At 38.2% G+C, this 19,370-nt stretch overlaps 1 protein-coding gene across 3 annotated transcripts in view; it reads left to right on the top strand.

Annotated features, from left to right (window-relative positions):
* Dpp10 (Dipeptidyl peptidase 10) overlaps nt 1-19,370 on the top strand; it is a 46,360-nt gene that overhangs the window by 21,310 nt on the left and 5,680 nt on the right. For 2 of the 3 annotated variants that reach the window (XR_015272673.1, XM_086837273.1), the window contains exons 3-14: nt 8,606-8,701; nt 9,753-9,867; nt 9,998-10,092; nt 12,054-12,181; nt 12,259-12,470; nt 13,931-14,192; nt 14,710-14,823; nt 14,919-15,042; nt 15,106-15,220; nt 15,329-15,443; nt 16,757-17,811; nt 17,908-18,212. Coding sequence is in view for 2 of the 3 variants with exons in the window: in XM_086837273.1 (XP_086693399.1) it covers nt 8,606-8,701; nt 9,753-9,867; nt 9,998-10,092; nt 12,054-12,181; nt 12,259-12,470; nt 13,931-14,192; nt 14,710-14,823; nt 14,919-15,042; nt 15,106-15,220; nt 15,329-15,443; nt 16,757-17,811; nt 17,908-18,212 (2,736 nt within the window). In the remaining variant the exon portion in view is untranslated. Of the gene's footprint in view, nt 1-8,605; nt 8,702-9,752; nt 9,868-9,997; nt 10,093-12,053; nt 12,182-12,258; nt 12,471-13,930; nt 14,193-14,709; nt 14,824-14,918; nt 15,043-15,105; nt 15,221-15,328; nt 15,444-16,756; nt 17,812-17,907; nt 18,213-18,443; nt 18,550-19,370 lie in introns of all 3 variants that reach the window. The other variant, XM_086837272.1, reaches the window with a different exon arrangement.

Below are 19,370 nucleotides of genomic sequence, written 5' to 3'. Positions count from 1 at the left end.
ACTGCAGCTGCAGCGAGCAAAAGAAAGAGAGAGAGAGAGAAGTGAGACTCCAACTCGCAATTTTCGTTCCGTTAACGCGCGGGGGAGGACGAGGAAGTGGCAAATGAAAGAACGAAGAAGGGCAGAGAACCGGGAAAAAGCGGGAATATCGTAATTCGGGATTCGGGACCGAGCAACGTGCAAAATTCGGAAAAAATGGAAAGCCGGAGAAATCTACGCGAAGGATGTGTGCAGCCGTTTGTTTTTGTTTTGTTTTTTTTGTGCAAGTGAAACGGAAAATTTCCATAAGTGCCAGCGATTCAAAGTCCCGCTGTTTCTTTAACTCGGAGATGAAAAAGGAAGAAAAGCGAAGTGAAAAGTGAGTGAGAAGTGAGTAAATATTTGTGCAAATTTTTGTGCATTGAGAATTTTGGCAAATCAGAGTAACAAATAACTGGGTGAGTGACGATCTCTTTCTTATTTCTCTTTATTTTACTGTTCTGTAGTAATACTGAGTGGAGTGCTTTTTCTTTACTTTTCTTCTCCCCACCCCCCTTATGATCGTTATGATTCTCTATTAGGGTTTGTGTCTCTGATATTTCCCCTTGAAAATGAAAAGTAAACAAACGAAAAGCGTTCTCACGGGAAGTTGATCCCGGGTTAGGATCCACACTAGAAGTCCTAGTGGGTGGAAGTTATTTTGCAATATACATAAATACAAACAAATGAAAACCCTTGAATTATTAATATTATTTTATGCACATCTGCCTAATCTTATTTACCATGTTTTAATATTTATATTTACAATATTTATATTATTTTTATATATATTATTACTTATTTATATACAAATATATTAACAAAAATCCAAAAAAAAAGTATACTAATTTCGGCTTCCCAAAGTTACTATCGTTACTCGTTCAAAGCTAAAATTTTGTTGTTGCAGTAAATAACACAGTTAATTAGCCATTTGTTTTGATATTTATCCAAAAACAGCAGAGTATAAAGTATAATTCCTTTTTACAAATCATGCAATTAAAACTTTAAGTTTTTTAATACTATTGTATGAACTCGGCAAACACTAATACAACAATCAAAATAAGAAAAAAAAAAAAAATCAAAAACAAGAGAATATAAATATGAAAAAATTATTTATTTTCCTATTTATTTTCTGCGTGAAAATAACATTGCAAAGGTACAAAAACTGTCGTTTATGGAGTCAAGCATATTTTTGTTTAGTGTGTCAGGTTAAATCATGGGAATTATGTTGCGAAACAGGAAATAAAGTTTGAATATAGAACGACAGCCACTGGGGATATCCCCTTATTGGCCAGCTCAATCTCTTTCGCCATCTGACTTATTATTAGCTCCACTTGGCCAACGAACTGTCTAAGCTCTTACATCGCCACTTCAACTGCGACTCACTCTGATTTCAACTTTGAGAAGTGCCTCGAGGAGGCGGAAAAGTTCACTCGACGACCGAGGCAGGAAGACAGGCAGACTTGAGCATCGTCCTTCGTTCTACGTATTTCCTTCTCTCCCCGCCAATGGTCTGTGATGGTCAGCTTTTCCCGCTTCGCTGCATTCTTGGCGGCGCCATGGAATCAGCTTTTGCGGCTACGATGCTAATTGAAATAAATTCCGCATGCGAAAAGCGCTGACAGCAGCGACTACAATTGTAAAATTGAATTAGCCATGGCGACTACGTATGTGATTTGCATACTAAGTTGTCTGGGAGCGTGAAGGATTTCGCAGGACGAGAGCTGCACGAGTGAGTGGGGGAGTGCCAAACGCTTGCCCAAGATAAACAGCCGCCAAAATGGCAATCAGCCATTCGAGCGGAAATCAATTAGCCGGCATTTTCACTTCGATTTCTACCCACGCTAAAGTGTTCCCCCTCAGTTACTAGTGCAATCGAGTTTAACAGTGCATCCAATCTATTTCAACTGTTTTGATAGCGCTAATGATGGCTGACAGGTGTTATTGTGCGCGACAGGTACACAGCAGAGGTTAAAGAAACATTAACTGGCTGTAAATGTTTGTAAACTGTCTGTGTCACAGGAGTTTTTCGAGTCCTTTCATATTATTTTATATATTTTTATATCACTCCCGGCTTTATAATCTATAAAACTATAAAGAGGTTAAAAGATCTATGTTTTTATAATAAAAATTCATAGAAAATCTACATAAGCTACATAATTAAACTGGAATTTCCAGAGAATACACTAAATTACTCTACTAAATAATAGTGCTCTTTTAAACTAACCTTTCTGACTACCTTAAAGACTCTTAACCAGGGTAGCTGCAACTTTGTGCCAAGGCAACAAAGTTTTGTGAGCATTCTAAGGTATTTACTCAACCATTAAGTCATAAAAACAGAAACTTCCCCGGGATTTATTGCAAAATAATCGCTCCTGAGCAAATCCAAGCAAAGTCAGACGCTGCACATCGCGTTCAATTGTGTCAGCGATGGCATATTACATTTTATTTTGACAAATTCAGGTGAGTTAACGACCGCCGACAGCCGCCACATCTGCAGGAACAGGATGATCAAGGACGAGGGGGTTAGAGAGAGGGGGTGGGCTACAGACAGAGGACAGAAAAATAAGCAATCATGGCCGTGTAATGGAAGCTCAAGTGTGTGTTGACATAGAGGCAGCCCCGCACACACCTCACCTCAGAGGTACAAGTACACACAGACACACACGTGACAGTTATAGCAAATGCTGTGCCGTTATGGCCTTGAGCTAAACTGCTGTTGACAACGGCACCCAATGCCAAGGGGACAGGTGTGCCGGGTGGCAGTAGGGGGGTGTGGTGCAGGCACACTCACAGGTAGACAATGGGGCTGCCTGCCGGAAAGCCAGCGACAGACAACCTCACAAGGCAGAATCTATTGCAGTAAGCGAGCAAGGATGCATTACACAGAGAAAAATATTTGGAGATTTCCCTGAATTAATCAAAATTTTATAAGAATTTTAAGGATAATTTTAAAATGATTAGTGATGTTATATTTACAGTTTTACATACATACATCTTTTTGCATTTTCCTCTATTTTTAACGATTATTTGTATGGCAGCTATATGATATAGTAGTAGTAGATTTTTATAAAATTAAAAAATGCACAAAATTGTAAAAAAATATAGAAAAGCTATATCTCAAATTTAATGAAAATCTGTTGAAAACTGGAAAAGTTATAATATACTTTTGTTAAAGTTTTCCGATCGTTCCTATTGCAGCTATATATATATATATCTATAGTCCACCGATTCTCCAAGCTCCGACTTATATACTAGTAAAATTATATAGAAGAATAATTATATAGTTTCAATCAAATAGCTTAAATTTGTTCCAGTAAAAATCTCGCACATCTGTGCATATGATTCCCAATTAGTTCTAACATCCCCGGAACGAAGTGACTTCTGCCGGCCAAGTCTCAGAAATGTGTTGTGTTATAAAAGTAGCAAGTCATTGTTTATTAGTGTTCAAAGTTAGTAACTGATCATACATACTTACTGGTCATAGATACTTACTGATCAAAGATAATTACTGCCCATAGAAACTTACTGTTCAGAGTTACTTACTGCTCATAGTTACTTAATGTTAATAACAGTTAATAACAGGTCATAGTTTTATAAATCTCGCCCATCTGTGCATATGATTCCCAACTCGTTCTTACATCCCCGGGACGAAGTGACTTCTGCTGGCCAAGTCTCAGAAATGTTTTGTGTTAAAAAAGTTGCAAGTCATTGTTTATTAGTGTTCAAAGTTAGTAACTGCTCATACATACTGCTCATACACACTGCTCATAGATACTTACTGATCATAGTTACTTACTGGCCATAGATAGTTACTGGTCATAGATACTTACTGTTCAGAGTTACTTACTGCTCTTAGCTAATTACTGCTCATAGTTAATAGCTGATCTTAGTTAACTACTGATCATAGTTACTTACTGATCCAAAAACACATCTCGCACATCTATGCATATGATTCCCAACTAGTTCTAACATCCCCGGGACGAAGTGACTGCTGCCGGCCGAGTATCAGAAATGTGTTGTGTTACAAAAGTTGCAAGTCATTGTTTATTATTGTTCAAAGTTAGTAACTGATCATACATACATGCTCACTGGTCATAGATACTTACTGATCATAGTTACTTATTGGTCAAAGATACTTAATGTTCGGAATTACTTACTATTTAGAGTTAATTACTGCTCATTGTTATTTACTATTCATAGTTATTTAATGATCATAGTTACTTTTTGATCATAGTTACTTAATGTTCCTTGATACTAAACATAAATATTTTCAAAAACTAAAAACGAAATTCTATAATAATAATAGACGTTTTGCATCAAATTAGATAAACATATATTAAAAACTATTGAAGATTGATTGAGATACTTTTAAAGCTGAGGAACTAGTTTGCGTAACAGACGGACGCTGATTAAGAATATATATACTTTATATGGTCGGAGATGACTGACTGATATTATAATATCCTGCATAGGTATAAATATCAATGTTGGTCCTTGATTCTCCCTGTGTATGTATGTTGCATCCTTTTCGCAATCGCAATCGCTTGCGAACGACCGACTGAAAGACTGTTTATGGATTTCGTGTTTGACAGAAAGGCAGCAGGCCATAAAGATTGCCTACTAATGTCACCCGCCCAATGGGAGAGGCAATATTGCCCCAAAGGAAGGTGTTTTGCCCCAGTTCTCCTCATCCAAGGTTTCCAATATTCACAAAAAAAAAAGAAGAAAACCCACCGGTAACTGCAATAAGTCAGCTTTCATTGGCTCAGAAGTTTTCCCTGCACTGACTTTGAGTGAAAAGCAAACATGGCTTGGTGAAGATCAAGAAAATTTAGTTCTTTGGCTTCTATATTTTCCAAAGGTGAGAGGTCAGCTGAAATTTACATATGTACTCAGGAAAGTATAAGTAATCAAAGAGGAAATATAATCTATATACTAAAAATCTGAATAATAACAGTTGAAGTGTTAATATATAGAAGATTATAGTGTGAGGTCATGCAGACACAAATGAAACTAGATAAATACTAAAGTCATTTTCCCACTCATTTGAGCTTTTCCCCTCCTGTCATGCTGCAATGAACATCATTTCCACATTAAGCCATTAAGGACCTTGGTATTATTTTCGGCTTATTCTTGAGAAGAAATTTTCGTAAAACCAAATTTGAAGACCGGGCTCATAGATGACCTTCTTTGTGTGTATGCCAAGCAGCAGCTGTCTTTTAATGCGATTAACTGGGCCATCTCCAACGCAGCAGAGCCAACTGGCAAGTTAATTGAAAACGACACTTTCACTGCCAGCGGGTCTTAGAGTCCCCCTTAGCCCCCGAACTTAACTTTACCCCCTTCACTTCGACAAATACTATGACTGGCATCCATTTTTAATGCGCTTAAGAAGTATGCAGGAAAGAATTTTAACGCTCAGAGCTTAATAACTATGACAACTTATGCAAATAACCCGAAGCTACCCTACCGCTTAACCCCTTGCAGCCGGCAGCTCTTTCAACTTTCTGCACTCGAGAAGCGGCCAAAGTTTACCCAGCTCAGCTCGACGAGCTCAACCGCAAAAGGCAGCTAATGCTCTTCCAGGGAAAGGGAATGGGGATGGGAGTGGGACTGGGACTAAAGTGTAGGTGTACTATGTGGGTGCCATGTGCCATGGGTTTTCCATCCGCATTATCTCTGGCCCCTGGCCAGCTCAGTGGAGGCGAGTGTGAGAGTGAGAGTGAAAGTGGTAGTGAGATTGAAAGTGTGGTAGGGACTTAATTTGGTTATTCCGAACTTGATTTGGGGTAACATTTTTCCAGCTTAAACCGAAACTCTAGCATTTTGCTCTGGCTTAAATCTCAGGTAACCAAGAATTTAATAAAGTCCAATTGTATATGTATTTCCCAGAGGGAAAGAACGAAGCAGTAGCACAATGAAAATGGAATGATAACAATGTTGATCCAAAGTCCCTCGATAATCAAAAGTCAGCAGAAATAAAGAGCAAACAATAATATGGGGAAATCCAGCAAGCAAACATCATTAAGCGGTGGGAAAACCGCTTTCCCATTCTATCAATCTTTTAGCTCTTTCACTCTTTTTTTTGTTTTGTTTTCCGCCTGCACTTAAATCGCTATCCATTTCCATTACGATTTCCTCTCGTGCATTTCATTTTCACATGTCGAGTGCCGCATTGCGTGCAATTTTGGTTACAATATTTCTCCATTCAGGCCTGGCCAGGAATGGGCCATTAAAAGAATGGCCTTCGGTTTTTGTTTATGGAAGCCCAGGGAACCCAAAATCTCTGGAAATCGAACAAAAATGTTTGCAATCCGTAAACCTGGCTTATTTATGGCCCTCTCAGTTATTGATTTTATAATTGTTCTTATATTTAATTCAATACGTTTAAAGCTGCAGGAATATCTCAATAAATTTGAAAGTCTAGGGTAAACAAATAAATTATGGTAAATGAACCTTGATAAATTTACTGCTTTCTATATATTATTTATTGACCTAAAATAAGGACATCTCTTAAGTTGAAGTTTTAAACTAAAGCACTTTAAAATATCATATTGCATATATGTATATATGTATATATGTCACCCACATTTGTTGCCAAAAGTGCTCTTAACAAAGCCAACTAATTTCTTCCGGCTCCGTCTAGGCCTGTAAAATATTTTCGGCCTCTGGCAAGCTTCAGGCTAATAGCTGGGCATTAAAAATTTATAGAAATTAATGGCAGGCGATGCTCATGTGGGTTTCCTTCACATTCCTCCATTAGCCAAAAGACGTCAGAAGTAAACTCATCGAGCTATGCGAGGCCTCTGCTCAAAATTGATGACTGTCATTATTTTTAATTCCTTTAGCGTTAACAGCAACTCATCAAGTTGAGTGTTTAAATTTCATTTACGCTCGTATTTTTGCATATTTACTTGAGCTTCAACATATTCACAATCAAGTTGAGTGTTCTGAGCGGTCTTCTACTTATGTAAGTGTCCTGAGGACTCTATGCCTTGACCTCAAATTCAATTCAATTAAGACAAATGAAGTATACGCCGCGTGTGCCCGCAAGAGATTCCCATTATGATTATGATGACTTTTACGAAAATATTTTCATGAAATAAAGTTACGCAAAAGTTCTCCTGGCTTCCGGGGGTCCCTATTGTTGTTTGATAGTTTAGTTTACGCAGTTTTCACGTTATTTGCCGTGGCAAGTAATAAATACTGCTGCTAAAATAAGAGCAAATACATACAGTGGGAGGTAGGGAAGAGTGGAGTGGAGTCCTTATAAATAAACATGCTGGCAAAGGATGCCTGTGTGTTGAGGGAACACGTGTTCCCTCGCAATTTGTCCCCATTTGTATGTGAGCCGTGTTATTAATTAAGAATCGCGCTTCACCAATGTGCACTAATGGCCAAAAGGGAAGCTCTGCGGGTTGAGCATATTTATGCGATTTTAATTGAGCGATTTTCCCCCGCTTTTCCCCATGTCTTGTTTACTGTCTGTAAGGGAAAGCAATGTTGAGGGGGAAAATCGATTAGTTTTTGGTATTTGTCTTGTGCTCTTTAAGGGTTAGTAATTCGGAAGGGTTTTTTTTCAGAATATGTTATGTGCCCTTCATTAATGAATCTTAATTAAGTGCTGGGTTTATTTGATGGAAAATGTATCCTATGAAGGCTAAATATACTCAAAACTTGTCTGAAGAGAATAAACTATAACATTTTTCAAGGATTTCTTTTTATAATGGTGTTCCAATATAAATATTATAAAAGTCAAGTAACATATGAATCTAATTTACCATTAATAAATATTCTTAGTTTATTATTACTTAAATAAAAGTACCAAAAAGTTATTTTAGGTCATTATAAATTTAAGGAACAATCTTCCCCGCCGGAATTTATTCATCTCAAATGATACAAAAAAATATGTAACAATGTCCTCGCAAAATTAATTTGATAAGCCAGCCCCAAGAATTTCGGCACGCAACTCTTGATTAATACATTGCCATTTTTCTATTATCTGGCAGAAGAGTCCCGTTTTATGAGCCTTTAATTAATTATACGACTAAGCGGCATTGTATGTGTGTGTTTGTGTGTGTGTGTGTGTGACATGATGGACTAACTAGGACGAAATGGGGCACCGACCCAGACATAAGCTTCAGTCCCTCGTAAAAATCGGTATCAACTTGTGCGGGCTGCGTGAGTTTAGTTTTGTGTTTTTGTCGTGTTTTAATTTGGTGCTTTGCTTCTGTTTTGCCTTGGCTACATTAAATATGCATTAAGCCTTGATTTCCGAAGGGGGTGAGGACAGGTCCTTGTGCCTCCTTCATATGCATAGGGAGTGTATTTGGGGGTAGACATAAATTAGTAAGAGAAACGCTTATGAGGTTCACACAGAGAAGGCAATAACTGAATCATCAGTTTACTAATTGCATCTTGGCCGGCCAAGTAATTATTGGCCAGCCTTCATAACTCCTCGGGCCTAATGAGCCGCACGTGCTGCTTTATGTGCTGCATTTTGCATTCCATCATTTCGCAATTAATTTTCTTAATGTTTGCCCCTTTTCCCTCTGATTACTTTTTCTTCTTCTCTTCCGCACAGTTGGTCTCCAGTAATCCGAATCAGCGGAACTGGCGGGGGATCCTCATCGCCCTCCTGGTCATCATCATCGTCCTGGCCCTGATTGTTACATCGGTGGTGAGTTACCATCTAAAAAAATACTAATACAGCATGAAACACTTTTGGTCCTTGTCCATTGCGGTGTAACCAGGATACACGAATTGCCGAAATCGGTGTCACAAATGAATTTATTTTGCAATTAAATAGGAATCCAATGTAGGTTGTTCCTTAATACTGAAATGTATTCCACAAATGCACAATGCAATTACAATTATACAGCAAACCAGAAAACCCAAAAACAATAATCCAAATACTGTCAAAACAAAGGCACATTTCCCCCAACCGTACACACAAACATTGAAAATCCTATGTAAATTCAAGTTGAAAATAACACAATTACAGAAAAGTCAAGGGATTTGAATACCCTTTTTGAAAATACTTTCGGATAAAGGAGTGTTATTTTAATTAAAGATTTAAATGAAGTCTTTACTTAATCTGTGCTCTTTCTTTTCTCAATAAAATATACAAATTTGATATAAAATGAATATTTTAAATATTTTTAAACCATTTGTAAGGGTATTTTCCGACATATCTAGTAACAGTACGCACCGCAATGCGAATTTCATTGGTCCGCAATGCTGACATGTTTTGAAATACGTAAAATGTTATTCTATTCGAAATCACCACAGAAATAAAAACAAAATCCACACACGCGTAATTGGTTGGTAAAAGTTTTCTTTTTTAATTGGCCGAATTGTGCAGATATTTTCTCAACAATTTGTGCCATAGCAAAAAGGGAACTCTAACTTCCATTAATATTTATGTGTATATATATACTTACTAAACGTAACCTAACCTACCTATATATAATAAAACAAAAAGAAAAACAAAGAAAATGTGATAAATTTTTGTGTAAATACGTTACGCTCATTTTTGTGTCTTTTGTCTGTTTGTTTACTTCTTTTGCGAATTTTTGTGGCTGCCTGATAAATTTAATCCCACACCACCGAACATTTTCCTTTCCATTCGTTGTTGCTGTTGTTGGTGTATTGTGTGTGTTGTTCACGTGTGCCTGTCTTTGTGAGTGTGCAGAAGACAACATATAAAATTTCTAAATTTATCAAAAAAGGTGCTGCTCACGCCGCCCGATGAGGGACCGCGGGTCAAGGGTCAGCGCATCAAGCTGCAGGACATTGTCGATGGCCTCTTCACGCCGCAGCATGCCAACGGCAGTTGGATCGATGGTGAGTCCTTCGTCCTTCCATTCCTCTATGCTTCTATAGTTTGCCATTCTGTCGGGCAAATCGCTTTTAATTTCCGCTCTTGTTTTTTTTACCCGCTCACAATTCTCATCTCATCTCATCTTTTTCGCAGGCGAGGAGTTCCTGTACCAGGACCATTTGGGTCGCATCTGTCTACTGAATGCAGCCAATCGCTCGGAACGTGTCCTCATGTCCAATGTGACATTTGTAAGTACATTTCGGTCCCACTCTCTCTCTATTTTCCCTTTTGGCCAGATACCGCTGCCGCTGTTTGTTTGCTTATTGCTTATCTCTTTGAGCAGAATAAATATTTGCCCCATCTTATTTACGAGCTGGGAGAGTTGTCCGGGAGTCCTAGATATAGTCGGACGGGATAGATGCACTGGGAAAAAAAGTAATTTAAAAAAGAGCACTAGATTTCATTAATTATTCTAAGTTGCTTATCGTTAAAGAAAAGGGTTTTCCCTATAAGCAAATTCCCATAAACAAAAATAAGCCCAATGAAAATTTGAACTTTGAAATGGAATACATACAGATTAGGGTTATTAGACAATGTTAACAATATTTTATGCCATCATTTTCAGTATTTCAAGTTTCAATTTATTAAATTAGAGAATGCTTTCGAAAAAAAATTCATTTGGAAAAAGCTATTTGTCTTAGGAGTTTTGTTCGTTAATAAATTTAAGTCGCTTATCGTTAAAAATAAAAAGTGAGAAAAAACTGTATGATATATTATAAAATATTATTATTCCTATAGGCAAAGAGAGGCTAACTGAAAATTCAAACTTTGAATTGGAATATACACAGATTAGAGATGTTAGAAAATGTTAACAATATTAAAAGTTTTAAGTTTTGACATAAATTATTTCAAATTTCGGGAAAACAAACTAAAGGATGCTTTCGATATAAACGTGAGTATCTTATGGGACTTATACTCTTTAATATCCATTTATAATATATAGCTAAAAGATTAATAAATACTATATTTATAAATACTATAGTACTTTAGTAAAAAAAAAGTTTAGGAGAATAATTATTATAGTTAGATTTCAGTTCTTAAGCACACTGTTAAATAACGTTAGTTTAAATTCAATGCAATCTGGTTTTATAGTAATAGTGTTTCTTTAAGAATTTGATTTTTAGACTTCCCGGACAGTTTAATGTTAATGGCTTTCATAGGTTTACATTTTTTCCCCGAGTGTTGTGCGAATGTTGGAGGTGGGTGTGCCGCAAGGCAGATATCTCAAGTGTACACACTCGACTTGGCAATGTTAACTGATATTATGGTGCGCACAAAAGTAGGCGAAACAAATGGGCCAAGTTATCGTTAACTGAGTGCGGGGCGAGAAGGACCTTTTGCCCCAATCCAGCGATAGCGATAAAAGGCAAAAAAAAAAAGATTTTTATGTCAATGACAGGAGCGGGGGTAAACACACAAACACACATGTGAAAAGGCCGGTGGTGGGGGCACTCTCTAATGAATAATGCGCGGACTGAAATTGAAAAACAAACAAATAAAGAAATGCGAAAGAAAAGGCAGCTCTGGCTGAATGAACTACCCGCCGAGAAGCTTTCCTTTAGCCAAGTTTTCCAACTTGGCTGGCAAAATTTCGAGTGCCTCGGGGGAGGCACCAAACTATGCAGAGCAGCAACAAGTGCACTGGCAGTGCAAGTCAACAGTTGCCAGCTGAGTGGGAAATAATTAATGTGCAAAATCCGAATCCAAGGCAGCACGAGTGAGCAGTCAAAAGTACGCAATGGCAATGCATATTCATGCCCAGTTAAGGATCTGGTGTAAAGTTATTTCTTACACAAACTCAAACAAGAAATGAGCAATGAATAGCTAAATGCTAAGTTGAGCTCGACTCGATTGAGTTGCTTCCAGGGTAGCATCATTTTGCACTTTTCCCCCAAACATTCCTCGAAATTAAGGCGGCAAACTCTTTACCCATAAACAATGCCGCAAATTTCGAAAATTTTCCCGCCACCCGTCACCGGCGAAAACTTCCGCAATTTTGCGTGCAAATCAGGAAAGACCATTAAAATTTTAATTAAAATTGCGTATACGCAACGTGTTCGCATTGTAACAGCCTCGCTGCTGGTAGGAACCTCTCTCAGTTTTCCACGCACAATTTGCAAGCAGCATTTAATACCATTTAAACCCGCAGAAAACCCTGGCCCCCTTCACCTTCACCATATCGGCGGACAAGCGGTATCTGCTTCTGGCCCAGAATGTTGTGAAACTGTTCCGTCACTCCTACCTGGCCCAATACACGCTCTACGACATTCAGACCAGGTAAGTCTCGGAAACGAATCGAAGCTCAGTTTTCCGGTAATCAAGGTCCCCCATTTCCCCTAATCTTGCCTCTGCAGTGAGAGCATCAAGTTGCGGCACAGTCCGCACCAGGATGAGTGGCCGTATCTGCACTTTGCGCGTTTCACACCCGCCGGAAATGCATTGGTCTGGGTGCAGGGATACGACATATATTACCGGACAGAGGTGCGGAGTCCAATGGTGCATCGGATTACTCACGATGCGGTGCCCGGAGTGGTGTACAATGGCATACCGGATTGGTTGTATGAAGGTGAGGTGGAAATCGATCTTCAGTTTCATTCTAAAGTGTTCCTTTAAATGGGGTTTTCTTAATCATATTTATACTAAAATAATTGTTTATAATTTATGTACCTTTCTCTTACAAATAAGTTCAAGAAAATTTGAAATTTATTTTTCTAAATCAAGTTAAAGTACACCTAGTCGTATACGTGATTTTGAACAACTTTTAAATTCTCGATTCTAAGATACATTCAAAAGAGTTTATTTGCTTTAAAATGCTTTTTCATTATGATTTTTATATTAAAACAATAACATTTAATATCTGTTTTTTTTTTCATTTTCAAATGTTTTTCAGAAAATATGAAATTTTTTCTCTTAAACAAGTTCAAGTCCCCCTAGTCGTATACGTGATTTCTGTACTACTTTTTGATGCTTGATTATAAGATACATTCAAAGCTGTTTATTTCCTTTGTGTGGTTTGTTCTTAATTAATTTTATATTAATTGCTGCTTTATATTTAATTGTTGCTTATTTCATGTACAATTATTTTATATATACAAAAAATAAAATTAATTATTCTAGTTCATGTTTAAGTACTCCTCGTCGTATACGTAATTTTTCTTTTAAACATATGTTTATATGTTCTTCGCTTACAATTATTTTATAATTTAGAAAATTTTTTCTAAATTAATTTCAATTCTAAGTTCAAGTTCACCTAGTCGTATAAGTGATTTTTGAACTACCTTTTGATGCACGATTAAAATATGCATTTAAAGGTGTTTATTTCCTTTAAATGATTTTTTCATAATCATTTTTTATACCACAAAATTGTATTTAATTGTTGCTTTTTCACTTACAATAATTTTTTAGCTAAGAAACTAGTTTTAAATTTATTTTTTTAAATCAAATTCAAGTACACCTAGTCGTATACGTGATCTACTTTAATTTTTAGTTTCTTTTGAGGATTGATATTGATGTTCTGTCATCTAAAATTATTTTATAATTAAGAAAATCTTTAAAATTATTATTTCTAACTCTAAATTCACGCTAAGTTCAAGTACACCTAGTCGTATACGTGATTTTTGACCAACTTTAATTTGTAGGTTCTTTTGAATATTGATATTAATACAGGCTGCAATGTCATTATTAATTGAAAACTATTGTACACTTATGTACTTTTAAACTTTATTTTCGAGCTCATTTTAAAAACTCTTAAACTCTGTAACTATGTTTACAGATAGCTCTTAAAATAATGGTCAATTTAAGTTTCAATAACACTATTCAACAAACGGTCTTGAATAATTTTATATTATTACTGTGAGATACAATCTATTTTCTTTCCCGGAAAATACTTCACACCATTGTGTAGTCATTTGTAAAGTGAAAACTCACTATACAACATTTAATTTAATCCTTACATCACCCATCTAACGATATTATACTCAACTACCACTTATTTGCCATTTTCCGTTCTGTTTCGCATTTTCACAGAGGAAATTCTCCATGCAAATAATGCGATTTGGATGTCGGACAACGGACAACTGATGTTGTATGCCACCTTCAACGATACGCACGTCCAGGAGCAGCACTTTGCCTGGTATGGCACGACTGGTTCATCCGGCGGAGCGGCTGCAGCTGCAGCGGCAGCGGCGGCAACAGGAGGTGGAACTGGCGGTGGAACGGGAGGAAGTGGCGCCTCAGCGGGCAGCAGTAATCCGCATGCCAACCTATACCCGGAAATCAGGTCCTTACGGTAAGTCGTGACCCCATTACGAGGGAGACTTGGGCTATATCGCTTTTCGATTATGTGTTAATGATGCCTCATCTCTCGCTCTCTCTCGTGGCCGTCGTTAGTTCTAATGGGTTCCTAGCGTCACGCTTAAAATTCATGAAGTGACAGTAGGGGTAACCTTTTTGTTGTAGATGAATTCAGGCAGTGGATTCAAACCTTTTCCGGTGTCAAAATCCCTTCCATCCGACTTGGCTGACACACGGGGCAAGGGCTTGGAAATTAGTTACCGGGCAGCATAAGACAAAAGACCTTAGCAGCCTGCTATGTATTAACTAAGTGTGGGATCCATACAGGTTGATCCCCTGTCAATTGGGTTTGATAAATTGCTGAAGGAGGCATCCGGAAAAGGCCAACATCTAAGAGAAGGCGGTCTAACTTGGCAGGTTTGGGTTTTAGGTCCAAAGTCGACAAATAATGAATGAAGCTAAAGGTGAATTAAGGTTTAATCTAGCTCTTTTTGTTTGTTTTTCTTTTGCAGGTATCCAAAGCCAGGCACTCAGAATCCCACAGTGACCTTGCGGGTAGCCGATCTAAAGGATCCGCAAAAGGTTCGCATCACCGACCTGCGACCACCGCAAATCCTAGCTCACGAGTAAGTCATTGTAATATTTAATAATATTATTTGGAAAACAAGTTTCTAAGTTAATTAAAACTTCTCCTAACCTTTGTTGTTCCTTCTTCACACAGAGATCACTACTTTAGCAGCGCCAGTTGGGTAAGTCACTCAAAGATCGCCGTCGTTTGGCTGAATCGTCCCCAGAACATCTCCGTGGTCAGTGTGTGCAAGGCTCCCGCCTTCGAGTGCATCGAGGTGAGTCCAATTAGTCAACGGAGCCAGCAATCTGCTAATGAATCCCATCCGTTGGTTTTGCAGACCCACCGGGTGAGCGGCGATGGACGCGGCTGGGTGGACACTGTTGCTGTGCCTCTGTTTGCAGCCAATGCCAGCCTCTATGTGGCCATCTCCCCGCTGCGAGACGGTCTGTTTGGTAAGTCATTGAATCGTCAAATTGGCCTTTGTTCCACAGAGTGACACAGAATCCTTCTCGCTTTCTCGCTCCTGCTCTTCCTCTCCAACCAATACCTCTTAATCGCAGGCTATTTCCGGCACATCGTGCACGTGGACATCGACAATAACAGGGTGCTGCCCCTCACCCATGGCCCGTACGAGGTGAATCGATTGTTGCACTGGGATCAACTGGATAATTGGATGTAAGTGATTGGGGCACACACGCGACCGGGTTTCACTTCCGTTTCGAGCAGTGGAAAATGTTTATCCGAAATGAAATTATTGAAATTGTGAATTATATATATTTCCAAGCTCGAAAAAGAAGTTTTACGAACAAGTGTGATATTTTGTAAAAGTAACAAGAAAGGAAGCTAACTTTGCAGATTGAAATTTAATCACTAGAAAATAATACAATATAAATTATATATATTTATGTTAAAAAACAGAAAAGTAATACATGATTTGTATGGCAGCTATATGTTTAGTAGTCAGATTTTCATACATTTTTACAACACATTCTAGATTAATATATAATACCTACATATAAAATTTGATCCGATCCGATCGTTCCTATGGCAGCTATATATATATATATATGTAGTCCACTGATTCGCTATGCTCCGATTTATATAATAGTAAAATTATATAAAAGAATAGCTCAATAGTTTCATTCAAAAAGCTTACATTTGTTCCAATACACATCTCGCACATCTATGCATATGATTCCCAACTAGTTCTAACATCCCCGGGACGAAGTGACTGCTGCCGGCCGAGTATCAGAAATGTGTTGTGTTACAAAAGTTGCAAGTCATTGTTTATTAGTGTTCAAAGTTACTACCTGATCATACATTCTTACTGGTCAAAGATAATTACTGCTTATAGATACTTAATGTTCAGAGTTACTTACTGCTTATAGTTACTTAATATTTATAGAAACTTGCTGATCATAGTTAATTACTGGTCATAGTTAATAACAGGTCATAGTTCTTTAAATCGTCCGATTGTTCAGATGTAAGCTATATGTATGTACATATCTATATATAGTCAACCGATTTGCCATGCCTTGACTTATATACTAGTAAAATTATATAGAAGAATAACTCCATAGTTTCATTCAAATAACTTAAATTTGTTCCAAAACAAATCTCGCACATCTATGCATATGATTCCCAACTAGTTCTAACATCCCCGGGACGAAGTGACTTCTGCCGGCCGAGTATCAGAAATGTGTTGTGTTACAAAAGTTGCAAGTCATTGTTTACTAGTGTTCAAAGTTACTAACTAATCATACATTCTTACTGGGCATAGATACTTACTGGTCATATTTACTTACGGATCATAGTTACTTAATGTTCATTGATACTTACTGGTCAGTATTCCTATTTTAGTAATACTACAATTGAAATTCTATAATAGTAAAATATAGTTTTGAATCAAATTAGATAAAAATATGTTAAAATTGTCCTGTTAACATGTAAATCAATAGAATTAAACCTTAATTTATTGAACATTTCAGCTACTTCCTTGGCACTCCAGAGCGCCTGCCCTCGCAACAGCATCTATATCGCGTATCCGCCCTGCCGGCCCGTCAAGGCCAAGCATTGCAGCCACCAGACTGCCTGACGTGTCCCGCACTGACGCAGCAAGCCGAGGGCTATGAGGAAGGTCATACCAAGTCACCACCGAAGCTGGTGACTGCCTGGGACGATGACTGGGAGGACTCCGAGGAGACAGAGACTCAGCCACCGCCGCAACCCGCGTTGCCAGTGGAGCAGCAGCGACCGGGAAGGGGTCAAAGTGCTCCTTTGCCACCGCCTCCAAGCGATTGTCTTTACCATGAGGCCCAGTTTCCGCCCTCTCGAAGAGCTAAATACGTTCTGGTCGATTGCCTGGGTCCTGTGGTACCCACCTCCATTATCTACGGCCTGAAATCCTCCACTATTGCCAAGGTGAAGAGGCAGAGCACACAGCAAGAAGAACCTCCCACGGATGGCGGCGAGCAGAAGATATCGGAGGAGTCCAAGTCACAGTTCCTGGAACTCCTGGTCACCGTGCAGAATAACACTCGGTTAAAGGAGAAAATGGCCAAGACAGCCATGCCGCAAGTGAAGACCTTCCCCGTGATGATCTCCGGAGGATATCATGCCCAGGTGCGGCTCTACCTTCCGCCTGTTCTGCGCGAGGATGAGATCACGCGATATCCCACCATTTTGCACGTTTACTCGGGTCCCGGCTCTCAGCTGGTCACCGATCGTTGGCATGTCGATTGGAACACCTATCTGGCGGGCAGCAAGGACTATATTGTGGTGGAAATCGATGGACGAGGATCCGCGGGACAGGGTTACCAGCTACTCCATGAGGTCTACAAGCGCTTGGGCAGCGTTGAGGTGTCCGATCAATTGGAGGTCAGTGAGTACCTCAGGGATAACCTGCACTTTATCGACTCTCGAAGGATGGGAGTCTGGGGATGGAGTTATGGCGGATACACAGCTGCATTGGCCCTGGCTGGCCAACAGTCGATATTCCAGTGCGGAATAAGTGTGTCACCGGTGACCAATTGGAAGCTATATGGTGAGTTAGTGTTAATGGTTTTCTCTACTAAAACATTTTAGATTGATTATTTCCACTTAACAAACTAACCAGATCGTCTTTTTATATATTTTTTAGACTCCACCTATGCCGAACGCTATCTGAGCTTCCCCAATGTGACGGATAACTACAAGGGCTACGAGGAGAGCGATCTGTCCAAGTATGTGGATAATCTAAGGGATCGCCAGTTCCTGCTCGTCCATGGCACTGCCGATGACAATGTCCATGTGCAGCAATCTATGGTACTGGCCAGATCCCTGACCAGCAAGGGAGTCCTCTATAAGCAACAGATATATCCGGATGAGGGTCATAGTTTATCGGGGGTCAAGCGACATTTGTACCGCTCGATGACTGCCTTTTTCGAGGACTGCTTCAAGAAACTGGTAAGTGAAGTGACTCTGAATCTTGGGCCAATATTTTGTATTATATTCCACTCTCCTACCACAATTATATATATAAATATCTCTCTGTTTCTCCTGCTCTCCAAATATATACAAAAAATATTCACCAACTCACCGCCAAAACATTCCACAACAATTGTTATTTGTTTTCGACTGTATTTTTTTTTTTTTTGGTTACGTTCTTGTTCACCGCCCCCCTTCCCTCGTATATAGATCGATCAGCAACAACAAAATCAAACAGATTCCATGGATTTCCTGGACTTTCATAGTTTCTATGGCCGCTAAGTTTGGTTCCATTCCCGCATTCTCCAGATAGTAGGTACTGTCGGCGTTGCCAGTTGTCCTCCATCGAACCGTCGAATTTCCCAATTGCTTTCGAATGGTTAATAATTAATTGTCGTTATATCATTGTCGATGTTGTCATTAGTTGAAGGTTCTCTCTAAATCTGTTTGCCAATTTATTCGCTGTTTCAATGTCATGTTGTCAATTTTGGATGGGGACCGAATACTATGTACTTTCTGTCACAAAATATTAAGTGTTAAGATAGTTGTAGATGTTTTGTGTTTATATACAACTTTACATCTGGCGCTATCATAATTTTATTTTTTTTATTGAACAACTATTTATTTGTTTCTTTTCAAAACCTGAAAAAGAGTGCTAAGTTCAATGTCAGCATGCGTAGTAAAATCATTATAAATTAAAAGGCATTACCTACTGTTGCTCCCAGTAGGGATAAGTATTTTATATGATATAAAGAAAAAAACTATAGCTTAATTTTAAGTATAGAATCATTTACGTTGAAGTATCGAATTTATGGAAAAAGTATCGAAAAATAAGTTATTGAAAAGATCCTTTTATTAATATCCTTACAGGGTATTAACATTTTAGTCAGAAGCCTGTGAAGGAGTCATTTCCGACCCTATAAATCATTTATTTTTTTTGATCAGCATCGATAGCAGAATCGATCAAGCCATCTCTGGTGAAAAATATAATGTTTTTAAATTTAGAAATTTTTATAAAGTGTTACATTGTCAAAATATTAAACGATTTATAAAAATTTTAATAGTGTTTATTTTCAAATTGAGTATGCAGGTTTATTTCTTAGGTTAATAAACCTGCATACTCAATTTGAAAATAAA

This window comes from Drosophila serrata, unplaced genomic scaffold (assembly GCF_035046125.1).
Source record: "Drosophila serrata isolate PLE 108 unplaced genomic scaffold, ASM3504612v1 contig_302, whole genome shotgun sequence".
NCBI lineage: Eukaryota > Metazoa > Arthropoda > Insecta > Diptera > Drosophilidae > Drosophila > Drosophila serrata.
This window is presented reverse-complemented; position numbering and strand designations above follow the sequence as displayed.